This window comes from Oncorhynchus mykiss, chromosome 1 (assembly GCF_057628025.1).
Source record: "Oncorhynchus mykiss isolate SJ-2025 chromosome 1, ASM5762802v1, whole genome shotgun sequence".
In the NCBI taxonomy this organism is placed as follows: domain Eukaryota; kingdom Metazoa; phylum Chordata; class Actinopteri; order Salmoniformes; family Salmonidae; genus Oncorhynchus; species Oncorhynchus mykiss.
In genome coordinates, this window is record NC_143022.1 from 78,301,169 (window position 1) to 78,319,554 (window position 18,386).

General features: G+C 48.2%; 1 protein-coding gene across 19 annotated transcripts in view; it reads left to right on the top strand.

Moving 5' to 3' along the window:
* The window catches only part of LOC110529380 (C-terminal-binding protein 2), a 129,904-nt gene that overhangs the window by 69,105 nt on the left and 42,413 nt on the right, over window positions 1-18,386 (top strand). For 4 of the 19 annotated variants that reach the window (XR_005052858.2, XM_036985338.2, XM_036985339.2 and 1 more), the window contains exon 1: window positions 9,226-13,584. The exons of 12 other annotated variants lie outside the window; for them this stretch is intronic. Coding sequence is in view for 5 of the 7 variants with exons in the window: in XM_036985338.2 (XP_036841233.2) it covers window positions 11,583-13,584 (2,002 nt within the window). In the remaining 2 variants the exon portion in view is untranslated. Of the gene's footprint in view, window positions 1-9,225; window positions 13,585-18,386 lie in introns of those variants that run through there. 3 more of the 19 variants (XR_016497212.1, XM_090240779.1, XM_090240772.1) reach the window with 1 other exon arrangement.

Genomic DNA, 18,386 nt, shown 5'->3' on the forward strand with positions numbered 1-18,386 from the left:
CTTAGAATCAACACAGGTAGACCTCATAGTGGCCTGATGGACTGGTACCGAAGACAGGTTCATACGGCATTCATAACCCACATAGGCCTCAGGTTGAATTTTGTGGTGCAGGCAATGTATTCCTATGGGGAGAGATGACACTGTAATCTGTGAGATCAAAAAACACTGTTTTACTGTGAAGGGTTAATGCCACACGGTCAAGGTTAGGCTTGTTCAGATCGGGAGGACCTTAGGAACATTCCTATGGTGGAATTTTTCTTCTCACCCTAACGGTTCTCTCACTGTCACTCAAAAGCAAATGACATTGTGGGGCAGGCTTCATTTTGGGCCTAATATTCTAATGGTTGCTGCGCCTAGACCGAGCGAGCTACGGTCAAGCGGGATAGCTCGTTGAACTCAGCACAGTCTGGAGACTATGGTGATGCCATTTTTTGTGTTGATTTCAGAATGCCATTTTGGTGATGGTCCCTCTCTGTTTAAACATATTGCAAATGTACAAAAGTCAACTAGCAAGTCAGTGTCCATCAGTCAATTAGATGTCATTATGACACCAAACCCACTGTTTCCTACTCATTTAGATGCCAACTATCATATATGTCAGAGCAGTCCCATAATTCACAGCGCCTCTAGTTTAAAACATAATAAAAAGGTAAAACACATAGTTACGTTCTAGCTGCGGGTCCAGTTCGGACATTATGCGAAGTCCTATGTGAGGCGACCCCGAATCCCGAGTTTCGGCTCGATAGGTCATTTGGTGTCCGAGAAAAACCCTAATTGGTGCTGAAAATCCACTTATTTCCATGCCTTGCTACGGGGTCCTTGAACGAGCTATCGGACAGAAACTTTGGGGTCCGTCTCTATGGGCCGAGCCGGTTTCAACGCACCTAGCCTTGCGTCTCTGAGACTTTTCTAAACGTCGTCATTTTCGTGATGCAAAAATGAATTGAAGTTATTGCGAATGTACGAGGCTGTTTCTCGGTCCGAGAACCATCTAGAGCCACGTAACTCGTCACGCACCATGGCCCGGAGGTCTAGAACAGGTTTCTAAAGTTTCGGAACTCTAGGTCCGACCGTTCTTTTTTAGCTCGAACAAAGCTAACTATTGCGGCCACTGTCTGTCTCTACGCACCCCAATACGTCCCTCCATCCAAGTTGTGTTTTAGTGCAATTTTTTTTTCCTTTGATTTTTTTGGGGAAAAATGACTGATTTACAGTTCATGGGGGTTGCCTAATCACATATATGAAGTTTTGGACAGATCTGAATTTTTTAACCCTTCGAAACAGCCCCTGAGACACCAATTATGGCACTTCCGGTTGGCACAGGAAGCTATAAGTCACCACATATCCTCATTGGGGTATGCTGTTACAGAATCCTGAGTTTTAAGTCCTTACGTTAAGAATTGACTGATCTACACAGGGTTGAATGCACTATGTCTATCAAACTGCATGCAGTGTATGGGTAAACACTTTTAGGGGCATTTGAACCACTTCCGGTTGGTCCAGGAAGCTTAGAATCGACACAGGTAGACCTCATAGTGGCCTGATGGACTGGTACCGAAGACAGGTTCATACGGCATTCATAACCCACATAGGCCTCAGGTTGAAATTAGGGGTGCAGGCAATGTATTCCTATGGGGAGAGATGACACTGTAATCTGTGAGATCAAAAAACCCTGTTTTACTGTGAAGGGTTAATGCCACACGGTCAAGGTTAGGCTTGTTGAGATCGGGAGGACCTTAGGAACATTCATGTGGTGGAATTTTTATTCTCACCCTAACGGTTCTCTCACTGTCACTCAAAAGCAAATGACATTGTGGGGCAGGCTTCATTTTGGGCCTACTATTCTAATGGTCGGTTATTGTGTTATTTCAGAAAATCATAGAAAATCACAGAAATGTCGCAGAGCTCCGCAGCACACTTTAAAAAGATTCGTATGAACACCCTGCAACTGGATCTGTAACCGTTGAAAAAAAAAAATGCCTATTTGTGACCATCACCAATTTGTCATTGTTCCGTTTCTCTTAAATGACGATAGATAAATGGCTGGTTCTTTTTTTATTGACACCGGAGGCTCCTTGGCTTTGACCTGAAGTGGAAAAATAATTTCTCTACTTCCATTTTAAGCCTTTAATCCCAGAAAAATGGCCGTAGCTCAAAAACCGTCGAGGCCTAGACGCCATCCCGTTCGGGGCCAACTGCCCCTAGAGCCAAACCTACGCTCGCCAAGTTTCGGCTTCGAAATATTTTCAGTTTTTGAGATAAGGCCCCGTCGCGATTCGTGATGTTTTGCCAAATTGCCATATGATTCCGTATGCCATCTGGTGGGAGTGTCCGGGACGGCGGAAAAACGGTCCGAAACTTGTTTTTTTTTTTAAACGGGAACCGAAAGTCCGACAAAGTTCATTCGACGACTTCCCGGTAGGTCCGGCCCTACCGCACGTCCCGACGCCGACCGCGAATTTTACAAACGATTTCGGACGTCGGGTAAGGGACCGTACATTTGCAATATGGACTTTCTCACTGATCATACACGAAATGCCGAAATGTTCCCTTAAGGTATGTAAGTGCTTGTGCACATTTTGTTTAACTGGTGCGCGTCGGGTTATTGCGCCCATATTTGTATTTCTTATGCCGTTGGTTTTACTATTAAACTCCTCCTGCTATTATCAAGTTCTGCTCTCTTGCGTCTGACTTCCCTGCCACCAGATACGCACCCCTTACAGAATACCACACCATCTACATGGAGTCAGCAGGATCAGGAGCCCCTGGTATGAGGAAAGAGGAGCGCGTCCAGGAGCAAGCGACGATTATCCAACATCTTGGCGTCGCGTTGGACCTCGTCGTGCAGACAATGGACCGCTGGGAGAGACAGAGTTCCTCCAGCGCCCCCACCAGCACAACCGGGGTTACCACTACTCGTCCCTCCTGCATCCGGTCCCAGTGGGATGCGTCTCGACCTTCCCAGGGAGTGTGATGGGACGGCGACACGGTGCCAGGGTTTCCTGTTACAGCTGGACTTATACCTGAGCACCGTTTACCCGGCTCCCTCGAGAAGGGAGAGGGTGTCCGTCCTCGTTTCGTGCCTCTTGGGGAGAGCTCTGGAGTGGGCTAACGCCGTATGGGGAGAAGGAGATACGCCGTTGGATGACTTTGAGGAGTTCATCCGCCGCTTCCGGGCAGTCTTCGACCACCCTCCCGAGGGTAGAGCGGCGGGTGAACGTCTATTCCACCTTCGGGAGGGGAAGAGGAGCGCACAGGAGTTTGCTTTGGACTTTCAGACCCTGGCCGCCGGAGCGGGATGGAACGACAGGGCCCTGATCGACCACTATCGCTGCAGTTTGCATGAGGACGTCGAGAGTTGGCCTGCAGAGACACCACCCTTACTTTCGACCAGCTGGTGGACCTGTCCATTCGGCTGGATAACCTGCTGGCTACCCGTGGACGTCCAGATCAGGGTCTGTCGGTTCCATCCCCCAGCACCACCACTCCGATGCCCATGGAGCTGGGAGGTGCTGCGCTCAGGGAGACCGGAAGAGATTCCGTCTCGTGCACCATCTGTGGCCGCACAGGTCACACTGCCGGTCGGTGCCGGGTTGGTTCCTCTGGGAGTCAAGGCAGCAGGCAGGGCATTCTGATCCTAAAAAACAACGAGGAGATGGCAGAGGTGGGACTTGCAGCGTGTGAAGCGTCACAAATAGAACCAAGTTCTATTTTAGCACCTGGCCACACAGATGCTCGTGAGCAGTTTGTTTTGCAACGCTCGTGCCTGTAACACGAGGGGTGTGGTCAGCATGTTACTGCCCTACCGGTCAGTCATGAGTCATGACTGCAGTAAAATTCCACGCAGTAAAATTCCACGTGACTGTTGTGTCACGGTAATCTCCTTATATGCACTCGGGACATGCTTTGGTAGAACCCAACTCGCTAGTGGCCTGGTACTCAAGGCTGTATTGTCCTTCTAACCACTCTGACATCAATTGCAATCAAAAATCACATCAAACACTTATCATCAAAACAGTATAGTGTTTTTAAAACTCACCTCACTGTGATTGATCAATTTGAAGAAAGATGTTCAACAACAGGTTGAAACTGAGTGGAAAACATGGTCATTGTGGATGTTGTTTCAAAGCCTAACAAGGAAATGGACAGCGCTTTCTAAGGTGATGATTCGTTCTAAACACCCAAACACATATTAGAGCTGACACAGATCCATAGGCTTATACTATATACATTGCATTCGGAGAGTATTCAAACCCCTTCCCTTTTGGGGAGTGCTTGGCAAACTGAGCTTGGACGGAATGTCCCCTGTCGAGCAGTGAGAGGCTGCATACTCCTTAAACAGTGGTTGATGTGTGGAGTGAAGTAAGTAGCCTACCCGAACAAACAGGCAGGAAAGCTGCCTCCATTCGATATTCCAGTGTATAGGCAGATGAAATGTATTGTTCCCCCTGCCCCTGTTCCTACCCTTTGATAATGGGCCGTACTAAATCGAAACAAATGTAGCGTATTAGTAAAGATAATATGATCACTTGATTAGAGAACAGTGTGTGCAGCCTGAGGCAAGGAACAGAGCTCAAGTGACTCAAATCATCAATAGCCTATCATGCAGCCCATATATATTTTGATTTATAAGACATTCTAAGGTTTGTATCATTATTAACAACTGAAGTTGCCAAATAACTCTAAATCTAGTGTAGCCTATAGGACCTGTTTCAAAGGACCACTTTTATGTTCAACCTAGCCTTCGTCTGTGCACTTACTCTAAAATGGGAAAAATACCCTTTCTACTTCATTCAGCTAAGTGAAATGATATTCCTCTTACTGTAAAATCATGTGATATAAAATAATGTCACGGGACTTATAAGCATATCTCGTCTGCTAAATGAACAAGCCTACAGCCTATGGCATGGAGCACAGCCAGATAACATACGGTAGGCAAACTCACATTCTGTTCTCCTGAAATACATTTTCTTCATATCATGTTTCTTTATACCTACCTAAAATAAATAATGGATTTATTGTTATGGTGTATATTACATGTATTTATTTAACTTGTTAAAATATAGGCGTTACGAAGGTGTGCATCAGCAGCTTGTTTGTTAATTTACGGTCAATTACCGCGGGACCGGCAGTCTTTTGCATGTCAATAACCGTCACAGCACTAAACAAGGCAGTCATAGTATTGCTATTGAGTCACATAGCAACTTACAATATGCATTGAGGTCAAGCCGTGCCAATTCTAAACAACGTTGGTCCAATGTAATTGAATCCCTATTCTACCTCTCACCTACAGTGTGCCTACTACCCCAACTCATGTGTTTTAATATTCTAATCATGCAATGAGTAAACCACTGTGGATGAATATTGAGGCAGTTGGTTTTTTGATGTCTGGTCGAGTCAGTATTCATGTCTGAACAAGGCTGGCTACAGCGGTGGCGTGTCTTAGCGTAATGGGACGTTACCGAAGAGCTGTCACTGTAACATGTCAGAAGACACGGAGAGGAGCTGCCTTGAACAGGGTCAAAGGCTCAGAACAGATCCAGGGTCACGCACGCTTGCTGTGCACTGAGTACAAATCAGCTCATCACATGTGAGTTTATGCACGCACGCACGCACGCACACACGTGGCATACATACCCTCCCCCCGTCTGTCTGACTAAGATGCATTATTCATATCGAGCCAGGGTACTGGGGTATGAGTGACAATGAGATGTAGGGGGCTTATTAAACATAGGCATCCGTGTGGGTGGCCTTGGAGAGATTAGATACTCTGATTAATGGTGTCTTTCACAGATGTGAAACATGCAGCCACCAATGACAGCCTGTTGAATAGGAACCCCTGTACTGTTCATGTGGCAGAACAATGAGAGCCTGTTGAATAGGAACCCCTGGACTGTTCATGTGGCAGAACAATGACAGCCTGTTGAATAGGAACCCCTGGACTGTTCATGTGGCAGAACAATGAGAGCCTGTTGAATAGGAACCCCTGTACTGTTCATGTGGCAGAACAATGAGAGCCTGTTGAATAGGAACCCCTGGACTGTTCATGTGGCAGAACAATGACAGCCTGTTGAATAGGAACCCCTGGACTGTTCATGTGGCAGAACAACGAGAGCCTGTTGAATAGGAACCCCTGGACTGTTCATGTGGCAGAACAATGAGAGCCTGTTGAATAGGAACCCCTGTACTGTTCATGTGGCAGAACAATGACAGCCTGTTGAATAGGAACCCCTGGACTGTTCATGTGGCAGAACAATGAGAGCCTGTTGAATAGGAACCCCTGGACTGTTCATGTGGCAGAACAATGAGAGCCTGTTGAATAGGAACCCCTGGACTGTTCATGTGGCAGAACAATGACAGCCTGTTGAATAGGAACCCCTGGACTGTTCATGTGGCAGAACAATGACAGCCTGTTGAATAGGAACCCCTGGACTGTTCATGTGGCAGAACAACGAGAGCCTGTTGAATAGGAACCCCTGGACTGTTCATGTGGCAGAACAATGAGAGCCTGTTGAATAGGAACCCCTGTACTGTTCATGTGGCAGAACAATGACAGCCTGTTGAATAGGAACCCCTGGACTGTTCATGTGGCAGAACAATGAGAGCCTGTTGAATAGGAACCCCTGGACTGTTCATGTGGCAGAACAATGAGAGCCTGTTGAATAGGAACCCCTGGACTGTTCATGTGGCAGAACAATGACAGCCTGTTGAATAGGAACCCCTGGACTGTTCATGTGGCAGAACAATGACAGCCTGTTGAATAGGAACCCCTGGACTGTTCATGTGGCAGAACAATGACAGCCTGTTGAATAGGAACCCCTGTACTGTTCATGTGGCAGAACAATGACAACCTGTTGAATAGGAACCCCTGGACTGTTCATGTGGCAGAACAATGACAGCCTGTTGAATAGGAACCCCTGGACTGTTCATGTGGCAGAACAATGAGAGCCTGTTGAATAGGAACCCCTGGACTGTTCATGTGGCAGAACAATGACAGCCTGTTGAATAGGAACCCCTGTACTGTTCATGTGGCAGAACAATGAGAGCCTGTTGAATAGGAACCCCTGGACTGTTCATGTGGCAGAACAATGACAGCCTGTTGAATAGGAACCCCTGGACTGTTCATGTGGCAGAACAATGACAGCCTGTTGAATAGGAACCCCTGGACTGTTCATGTGGCAGAACAATGACAACCTGTTGAATAGGAACCCCTGGACTGTTCATGTGGCAGAACAATGACAGCCTGTTGAATAGGAACCCCTGGACTGTTCATGTGGCAGAACAATGAGAGCCTGTTGAATAGGAACCCCTGTACTGTTCATGTGGCAGAACAATGACAGCCTGTTGAATAGGAACCCCTGGACTGTTCATGTGGCAGAACAATGACAACCTGTTGAATAGGAACCCCTGGACTGTTCATGTGGCAGAACAATGACAGCCTGTTGAATAGGAACCCCTGGACTGTTCATGTGGCAGAACAATGAGAGCCTGTTGAATAGGAACCCCTGGACTGTTCATGTGGCAGAACAATGACAGCCTGTTGAATAGGAACCCCTGGACTGTTCATGTGGCAGAACAATGAGAGCCTGTTGAATAGGAACCCCTGTACTGTTCATGTGGCAGAACAATGACAGCCTGTTGAATAGGAACCCCTGGACTGTTCATGTGGCAGAACAATGAGAGCCTGTTGAATAGGAACCCCTGGACTGTTCATGTGGCAGAACAATGACAGCCTGTTGAATAGGAACCCCTGTACTGTTCATGTGGCAGAACAATGACAGCCTGTTGAATAGGAACCCCTGTACTGTTCATGTGGCAGAACAATGAGAGCCTGTTGAATAGGAACCCCTGGACTGTTCATGTGGCAGAACAATGACAGCCTGTTGAATAGGAACCCCTGTACTGTTCATGTGGCAGAACAATGAGAGCCTGTTGAATAGGAACCCCTGGACTGTTCATGTGGCAGAACAATGACAGCCTGTTGAATAGGAACCCCTGTACTGTTCATGTGGCAGAACAATGACAGCCTGTTGAATAGGAACCCCTGGACTGTTCATGTGGCAGAACAATGACAGCCTGTTGAATAGGAACCCCTGGACTGTTCATGTGGCAGAACAATGACAGCCTGTTGAATAGGAACCCCTGGACTGTTCATGTGGCAGAACAACGACAGCCTGTTGAATAGGAACCCCTGGACTGTTCATGTGGCAGAACAATGACAGCCTGTTGAATAGGAACCCCTGGACTGTTCATGTGGCAGAACAATGACAGCCTGTTGAATAGGAACCCCTGGACTGTTCATGTGGCAGAACAATGACAGCCTGTTGAATAGGAACCCCTGGACTGTTCATGTGGCAGAACAACGACAGCCTGTTGAATAGGAACCCCTGGACTGTTCATGTGGCAGAACAATGAGAGCAGCAGTTACAATACCAAGGTGTACCAAGAAATATTACCACTTGTAGCGGAAAATACTTGGTTTGTACAAGTGGCTCACTGTTGTGTCTTCTCTCTCATAATAGTGTACGTACTTCCACAAGTCTGTGCATTTGAATGTCACACTGCGTTTTAAAGTTGGAATCTGAGGCGGTGAAACTGGCACGTCATTGCAAGTGCGAGAGAACAGCAGAGTATGTACTATGATATTTATTTTTTTGCACTCCTCTGCGCTGTTTCAAAAACAAAACAATAACAAATGCGACCAGTGGCGCTGTGGATCTCAGCTTTGAAAGGATAGTTCACCCAAATTACAAAATGACTTATTGGTTACCTTACCCTATAAGCAGTCTATGGACAAGGCCTGACAGCAATGCATGCTTTGGTTTTGTTTAACTAGCCACTGTTTCAAATGCTAACTTTTTAGCATTTGGGGCACAAATCCAATTCAAAAGTTAACATTTGAAAAAGTGCAAGGGAAAACAAAACCAAAGCATGTATTGGGGTCATACCTTGTCCATAGACTGCTTACAGGGGAAGGACACCAACATGTGATTTAGTCATGTGGGTGAACTATGCCTTTAATGTCATGTATATACTCCGGTGTATAGGGAATAGGGATACTTCATCCTTGGTTTGTCGACAGTGTCTTTGCCTCGTTGCTCCTGTATGATTAGATCTACACACCCAGACATTCTCTATCTAGATCTATCTAGATGTGTGGTCTAGGCTAGCACTCTCTCTCTTGGGAACCAGATCACAGAAGGAAATCAGTAAGAGGGGACTTTTGATGTTTTCTCTGATGGTGTTGAAACACGGGTTGTACGTACACACAGGGTTTGTTGGTGGCAGGACAATGGTTTCCAGTGACCGATATTCATGTTTTGCAAAGTTAACTTAACCCTATTCCCACAAGGCATATGCTACGTAAGGTTTCTTTATTATAGATAACTGCGTGCTTCTACATATGTGCAGGCCTTTTGGTTTCCCCAAAGTCCCTAAAGACTTAATTAGTTTACTTTTCACCGTGATAATCTTTCAAGCATGAAACCGAATTGAGAAACTCGCTCTCATTTTAATATCAGTGCCCCCAAGCTGCCTTCCTTCTCTCGCTCTCTCATCCATCCATTTCCCTCTCTCTCCATCTCACTTGCCTTATTTCCTTCTGTCAACTATAGTTTCCTGGAACTAGTATTAAAAAAAAAAACACAAACTAAGTTGGTCTGAAGTCAATTCCAGTGTCAACGATAATCCCCTTTTTCCTCTCAACCCACAATGCAATAGCAGTGGGCGCTTCAGCTTTTCCACTTACTTCCTGTCCAGTGCAATCTCTTATCTCCCTAATTACACAACACTGATTAACAAACGAAAGCATGATCCACCACTGAAGTCCAGTGTCCAATCTGGGTCTTCACGATTGTATAAAAAGCAAATGTAGGGTAAACTCTAGTATAATTTGTCAACGTGGTGGATTATTTGAGAGGGTCCCCTAGCTGTCATAACAACAGAAAACATGAGGCCCCGGCACTGATCCCAGGACTGGGTTAATGAAAATGAAGGCGTCCTTTCTGCCACAACAGTTAACAGGGAAGCTCTCCAACAGGGATCAAGTGTCAGCTGGCCAGGCAGGTAGGTACAGTAAGCCTAAGGACGAGGTATCACAAGGGACTGTGAGGATAGGACGGACGCCCAGAGGGTTTGAGGGATTGCTTAGGGATTGCATGTGTGGTGACACAAATGCTCTCTCCCCCCTTTTACCTCTCCCCAAGTCTCTCTGACAGGGCAAAATCCAGTTTCAGAGCTTTGCTCTGTAAAGTGGATCAGCAAGGCTTTGGGTGGAGTGCTGTAGTAACAGCAGGTAGATAGAATGTGGTTGGGTACAAATGGCATTAGTTCCACAATTGTACATGTAAATTGTGCTTTGAGGACAATCCGTGGGTGCATTTCTCTCTCGTTTCTTTCATGCTTATTTCTCAAGGTCAATTAATAATTTATATTCATTTTTGTGAGTGGCAGACAATATGTTGTTCTAATCATTTTTCAAAGTGTGAATATTTTTAACAGTCTGTTTCCCATGTCCACCCATGGTTTCTGTTTCTCAGAGTCCCGGTCCTCTTGTGACAATTATCAGGTCCTCTCAGTGAGGGGGGACAGGAGGCTACACAGGCGTAAGTGACATTTTGGGCGAGTTTCACAGCAGTTGCGTGGTCACTCTGGCAGCGTCGGCGCCGGCAACAGATTAGTGTCCAATCAGAGTGGATTTGATGTTTCCTGACAGCACATGAGACAGCAGTGAGATCTGTATTCTTTTCAATTACCCGCCTGCCTGCCTTCCCCCTCCCTGAGGGATACTAGCGGTGTGGCGTGAATCTCCTCTTGCTCAATGAACGAGACCCAGCCGGCCCTGCAACTCATTGACGACCCAATCAAGTGATCAGTCCAAGGTAAGTGTCCCGGGCAACAGATGTGGATGAAGGTGTGCCCCCTCGTAAATGGGCAGAATAATCAGAGATATGTTTTATCTGGTTCACGTGACGTCACGATGGGCAGTGGAATTAATCAGGCTTTATATAGACGGTAATCCCTCATAGCAATCGCCAGAGCGACTAAAGTGTCCCAGAGTAGGGGAAGGATAAAACCCTACTGGATTATTACAAGCCCCTGCCTACGACCCTCTCCCATCCCACTCCCTCTAATATTCCCTCCTTTCCAGTTTTTTCTTCCTCTCACCGCGTCGGGTAGCCTACACAGTTGGTGGCCAGCCCAAGCACGGACCCTGTCATTGTGGTTCAGTGGAGTAGCTGCTGCTGCCTTTGCAACATTTGCACAGTGTGTGTGTGTGTGTGTGTGGTGTCCTCTATCCCTTCTCACCACCAGCAATAATATTTCCAGAGATTAATTATTCAAGGATTGCCTGTCAAGGGGGAGCCACCTGATAGCAAGGACCTCAGGGGAGCCAAAAACCTTACAGCTGGATATCAGGTGAAACGATACACCCCACTGCTTCATCTCCTCCTCCTCCTCCGTCCTCCCTCCTCCATTTCCACTCTTGATGTAAAGTGTAACTGAACACTTGAAAGAAAACACCAACTACTCCTGCTTGTTTTTTTTCCTCTGTAAAGCTGTCTTCTGTTTTTTTCTCTCCAATGCTCGTCACCAGCAAGCAGTTGAATATCGGTCGCTCCCACAGTTGGGACACCCTGGGGGGGAATGAGGGGCAGTGGTCCGGGGGAGAAAGCGTTTACGACCACCAAGGCAGGATTGCGGGCCGACGCAATTCGCTGTCTTACAGGGGAGACAGAGGAGGTTACTACGAGCCACCCCCTGGGGTGCGTCCTCCTGACCTGGATCTGAAACGAGACCCCTACTCCTACCAGGACTCTCTGTACAGCCAGCAGGGCTACGCTGCTGATCCCCGTGAAATGAGAAAGGGCTCAGTCCCTGAGCTAAACCACTACGACCGTCCAACCATGGCTCATAGTCACCAAGGATCCGTCGTCTCCCAGGAATATTATCCCCATGACCCTGCTATGGCTCCCCGACCACCGGAGGATCCCCGGGGCTTCTACCGGGTGGAGCAGCAGCCACAGCAGCCACAGCCTCACCCGCTCAACAGATCCCCGTCCCACTATGGGATGAACCCAGTGGGACGGTTGCCATGGGACCAGGGACAGGGAGGGAGGCCCGGACCTCCGGGTCCTCCATCGGCTTCTCCTCTTCCTCCTCCCCCTCCTCCGCCAACTGCCCATGGCATGAACCAGGTTTACAGTCAGCCTGCAGCTGTAGCTGCCGCTGCCAAGATGATGCCAGATGGCCAGCGCTCTCCTGCTCACTATGGGATGGAACAACCATCTTTGCCTCGGTACGCATCTGAGCCACCCCCTCTAGCTGGACAGCCGGTCTACACCGACATCAACGGCCGTCCCCTGGACCATCGGCAGCAGCAGCCCGCAGCCACCTGCCTGGTGGTGGATCCTAACACGCAGGGGCTGGATGGGAGCATGCAACAGCGAGGTATGATGATGAGGCAGGATTGTACCTCGCCCTACGGAGTACAACAACAGCCTCCACAGACCAACATGCAGGTCTACAACACCAACCCTCCTCTCGCCGCTCCTGCCCCTCTTCCTCCCCCACCAGCCCCTGTAGCCCTCCCCCTTCCACCTCCCACAGCCCCCCAGACGCCTGCAGACCCAAAGAGGAATGCCGACCCAGAGTTCCTGGCTCTGCTTCGCAATGAGGGTCTCTCGGAGAGTACCATCTCCTCACTCATCCAGCAGGGCTTTGACACAACCGGCATGCTGGCAGTCATGGAAGAGAATGACGTGCGCTCTGTGGCTCCCAACTTAGGGCAGGCGCGTGTGCTGTCGCGGGTAGCCATCAGTGTCAAGAGGCCCTTGGAGCCTACACCCACATCCCAGCAACAGGCCCCCATGCGGGGCCGCTCCAACAGTTTCAGCCACCGCTCTGACATGTACCTCCAACAGCAGCAGCAGCAACAGCACCAACATCATCAGCAGGCCATGGCAATGGGCATGGATCCACGGCTGATGCCACCACAGACCCCTGGTGTCATGCAGACCATCTCCCCCGCAATGGCCGAGGCCATGGCCAGGAGGCCCAATAGCGCTCCCTCTCAGCACCTCCTAGAAACCACCCAGGGCTTCCCAGGACCTCGTACCCCGGGGCCCTACAGTGGTGCCATGGTCCCTGTCCAGTCCCGGCCCGTGTCTGCATACTCCCAACACCCAGGTGTCCCTATGCATCCGGGCATGCAGATGATGGCTGCCATGCCCCAGCACCAGCAGATGTCAGGGGCTGCAATGCAAGCCATGCAACAACAGCAGATGCCAGTGTCCATGCCTGCCCTGCCGCCACCTCAGCAGGCCCCGAAGGCGTACTCCACCAACTACACAGTGCCCATGGAGCTGATGAAGCGGGACCGCAGCCTGCAACCCATGTCGCCCATGCACAGCCCCCACCTCAGCCCTCAGATGATGCGCAAGGCTGGGGGCACCCCGTCTGATGGCGCCATGATGCCCGTGGGTACCACCATGCAGAGCCAGAGTGCTATGGCCGCCAACCAGAAGCTTAGCCGCCGTACCGGCCCACCTGTCATCGTCTCCACCATGGCATCACCAGATACAAGTAAAGCACACTTTTATCCCTTCTGCATTCCCTCCTCTTCCTTCGCTCCCCTAGTCTCTTGGCTGTAGTGCATTCATTGGTTACTAAAGGAGCCATTCTTCATTGCATTCTTGTTGCAGTTATTGCGTTTTTTCTATTTGAAATGAGGGATTTGGTTATATAACCATTCACTCTGTACTGTAGCTAAGACAACAATTAGGTATTGTGGTTTTTCAATACGATTCATTCTTTTATACCCTTTCTTGTCAGGATAGCCTTGACATGTGGATAACCTCTTTCTCAAATAATAGTTGAATATGTGAGGCTATGACGCTGCTCACTTTATGACACCTATTTGGCATGAATCGAATACAGGATACTGTTTTTCAGTGCTCTTAAACCAAGAGCTGAAAAGGGCCATTTATCTGGTTCCCACTTAACGTTCAAGTGTTGTAGATACTTTTCCGGTGGATTGAGATGAATTGATGTCTTTGCTGCTTTCACATCATTTTAGTCTGTTGGCTGTATGCAGCTCAGCTTGTTGCTAACCTGTGTATTGCATTGACAATGGATAAGCATCTCAACTTGATGTTTCACATAAAGGCTACCCTATTTTGTGTGAATGGCTTTAGTTCTATCCATATTCTGTGGTTTTCTTTTTTGGGGGGGGGGGGTATGACTGGCTTTAACCCATGCCCTAGTTATCTATAGTCAGCTGTTGTGATCCTAAAATGTCCCCGTTGAAAAGCTCTGAGAGTACCTTCCTTTTTCTGAGTGATGTGTTTTAGACTCTCGCGTGTCAACTGTCAGCCATCTTTGCACACTTTACGACTCTTGCTGTCGTCTGTATTGTTTCATGCTAGTATTTGTCACACGCAATGGTTTTGATGACCAAGGTGGAGTGTGGGAGTGGGGTAAGGACTGGGTGATGTGGTACGGTGTGTGCTGTCGTCAGCAGCAACGCTGCTTTTAAAGCATAAACATTCCATGTCAGTAGCTGTCTTTGTCCAACCAATCTGGCTGGGCAGTATTTCATGGTCACTGTTAAACGTAGGAGAATTGGAGCCATGAGTTTATGCGTGCATGTGTGGTGTGTGTCTGTCTGTCTGTGTGAGTGAGTTTTTGCTTAGGAGCTGTATTCCCTTCCCTTCGCCTCATCCGAAAGGCATTTGGAGCTTGTCCAGTGCAAGGTGCAAGGGCAAACTTGTTAAATCTGACATAATCTACAGGCCTGGTGGGTTGGTGGGCTGGTGGGTTGGTGGGCTGGTGGGTTGGTGGGCTGGTGGGTTGGTGGGCTGGTGGGTTGGTGGGCTGGTGGGTTGGTGGGCTGGTAGGTTGGTGGGCTGGTGGGTTGGTGGGCTGGTAGGTTGGTGGGTTGGTGGTTGGTGGGCTGGTAGGTTGGTGGGCTGGTGGGTTGGTGGGCTGGTGGGTTGTGTAAGAGTGCTCTCAGCTTACAGCATCATCCTGCTTATAGTTTTATTTCAGCAAAAATCTCTCTGCAATGTAGAGGATACCCGTAATGGCCACGCACCCCCTCTCCCTTCGGCCCCTACTGTAGTAAGCATGACGATCTTGTTGCATCATGGTAATGAGATACATTGGAGTAGCCTGGCGCAGTAGGTTGGGTGTTTTGTTGCGTACACTTTGATCTGTTCAGGTGCAGCAGTGACCATTGTAGGGAATGATAAGGAATTATGTGGAAAATGTTCAAATGAACTACATTGTTAAATGTATCTCTCTCTCTAATAATGTTGGTGATACAGAAATGTGGAAGATGTGCAAAATTTCCAGCACAGGCTATGATTTCAACAAGTGTGATTCATCATCAAAGTTGTTTGATTAAAAATGCATATGAAGAGATAGCTGCCATGAGCTGCGCCTGCTTTATTTCTACCGGTTGGTTGGCGTCCTAGCTGTGCTGCTGAAATCAACTGAATGTGCCGATCAACAATTGTGTCTTTTCTCTGAGTGACTGTAATGAGAAGCGAGAGGGTTTAATCCTGTAGATCCTCCTTTTACAACACTGCTAATCCACAGATTCACTCAGTTCTCTCTGGACTAGGCTGGCATCCATGGATTCCCCCAGTTCTGGAGCCATGGGCTCTGACAGCTCCACTACAGATTGGGAACAAATGGATTATTGAAAGCTGTCTAGTCTCAGGAAAAAGTATGGTGCTTCTTCTGTTTATGTCAAAAGGACCCCTTCTGTTTAGCTAGCTTTCTTTGCTGTAAAAGTCTGCAGCCATGACACTAGCTCAAGTTAAACACGCTCAGCACAACAAATTCATGTGCATGAGGCTGACATTTGTTGCTTTGGTAATTTCATCTGTTAATGGACGGCCTGCAAAGCCTCTCTGAAAGCATATTCCTTAATTGTGTGTTGCTAGGCAACGGGGGTTTTGGTCGTAATCACAGAAAGATTACCTTCTCGTTTAGGGAGCGGAGGAAAGGTTTCACTGGAGTGGGGACATTTGCATTTAATGGCACTTTCTTGAAAAAAGGGTGCTTGAGCTAATGCTGTAGCTCAGTTGGTAGAGCATGGCTCTTGCAATGTCAGGGTTGTGGGTTCAAATCAAATCCAATTTTATTTGTCACATACACATGGTTAGCAGATGTTAATGCGAGTGTAGCGAAATGCTTGTGCTTCTAGTTCCGACAATGCAGTAATAACCAATGAGTAATCTAACCTCGCTGCTCTGCCTTCTTCACAACGCTGTCTGTGTGTGTGGACCAATTCAGTTTGTCCGTGATGTGTACGCCGAGGAACTTAAAACTTACTACCCTCTCCACTACTGTCCCGTTGATGTGGATAGGGAGGTGCTCCCTCTGCTTTTTCCTGAAGTCCACAATCATCTCCTTTGTTTTGTTGACGTTGAGTGTGAGGTTATTTTCCTGACACCACACTCCGACGGCCCTCACCACCTCCCTGTAGGCCGTCTCGTCGTTGTTGGTAATCAAGCCTACCACTGTAGTGTCGTCCACAAACTTGATGATTGAGTTGGAGACATGCATGGCCACGCTGTTGTGGGTGAACAGGAAGTACAAGAGAGGGCTCAGAATGCACCCTTGTGGGGCCCCAGTGTTGAGGATAAGTGGGGTGGAGATGTTGTTACCTACCCTCACCACCTGGGGGCGGCCCGTCAGGAAGTCCAGTACCCAGTTGCACAGGGCGGGGTAGAGTCCCAGGGTCTCGAGCTTGATGACGAGTTTGGAGGGTACTATGGTGTTAAATGCTGAGCTGTAGTCGATGAACAGCATTCTCACGTAGGTATTCCTCTTGTCCAGATGGGTTAAGGCAGTGTGCATTGTGGCTGTGATTGCGTCGTCTGTGGACCTATTGGGGTGGTAAGCAAATTGGAGTGGGTCTAGGGTGTCAGGTAGGGTGGAGGTGATATGGTCCTTGACTAGTCTCTCAAAGCACTTCATGATGACGGAAGTGAGTGCTACGGGGCGGTAGTCGTTTAGCTCAATTATCTTTGCTTTCTTGGGAACAGGAACAATGGTGGCCCTCTTAAAGCATGTGGGAACAGTAGACTGGGATAAGGATGGATTGAATATGTCCATAAACACAGCCAGCTGGTCTGCGCATGCTCTGAGGACGCGGCTGGGGATGCCGTCTGGGCCTGCAGCCTTGCGAGGGTTAACACGTTTAAATGTCTTACTCACGTTGGCTGCAGTGAAGGAGAGTCCACAGGTTTTGGTAGCGGGCCGTGTCAGTGGCACTGTATTGTCCTCAAAGCGGGCAAAAAAGTTATTTAGTCTGTCTGGGAGAAAGACATCCTGGTCCGCGACAGAGCTGGTTTTCTTTTTGTAATCCCGTGATTGACTGTAGACCCTGCCACATACCTCTTGTGTCTGAGCCGTTGAATTGCGACTCTACTTTGTCTCTATACTGATGCTTTCCTTGTTTGATTGCCTTGCTGAGGGAATAGCTACACTGTTTGTATTCGGTCATGTTTTCGGTCAACTTGCCCTGGTTAAAAGCAGTAGTTCGCGCGAAATTTGCGCGAATGCTGCCATCAATCCACGGTCTCTGGTTTGGGAACGTTTTAATCGTTGCTGTGGGTATAACATCGTCAAAGCACTTTCTAATGAACTCGCTCACCAAATCAGCGTATTCGTCAATGTTGTTGCTGGAGGCAATGCGGAACATATCCCAATCCACGTGATCGAAGCAGTCTTGAAGTGTGAAATCAGATTGGTCAGACCAGCGTTGAACAGACCTGAGCGCGGGAGCTTCTTGTTTTAGTCTCTGTCTATAGGCTGGAAGCAACAAAATGGAGACGTGGTCAGCTTTTCCGAAAGGAGGGCGGGGGAGGGCCTTATATGCGTCGCGGAAGTTAGAATAACAATGATCCAGGGTTTACCAGCCCTGGTTGCGCAATCGATTTGCTGATAGAATTAAGGGAGACTTCTTTTCAGATTAGCCTTGTTAAAATCCCCAGCTACAATGAATGCAGCCTCAGGATATGTGGTTTCCAGTTTACATAGAGTCAAATAAAGTTTGTTCAGGGCCATCTGTGTCTGCTTGGGGAGGAATATATGCGGCTGTGATTATAATCGAAGAGAATTCCCTTGGTAGATAATGCGGTCGACATTTGATTGTGAGGAATTCTAAGTCAGGTGAACAGAAGGACTTGAGTTCCTGTATGTTGTTATGATCACACCAAGTCTCGTTAATCATAAGGCATACCCCCCCTACCCCTCTTCTTACCAGAAAGATGCTTGTTTCTGTCTGCGCGATGCGTGAAGAAACCAGCTGGCTGCACCGACTCCGATAGAGTCTCTCGAGTGATCCATGTTTCCGTGAAGCAAAGAACGTT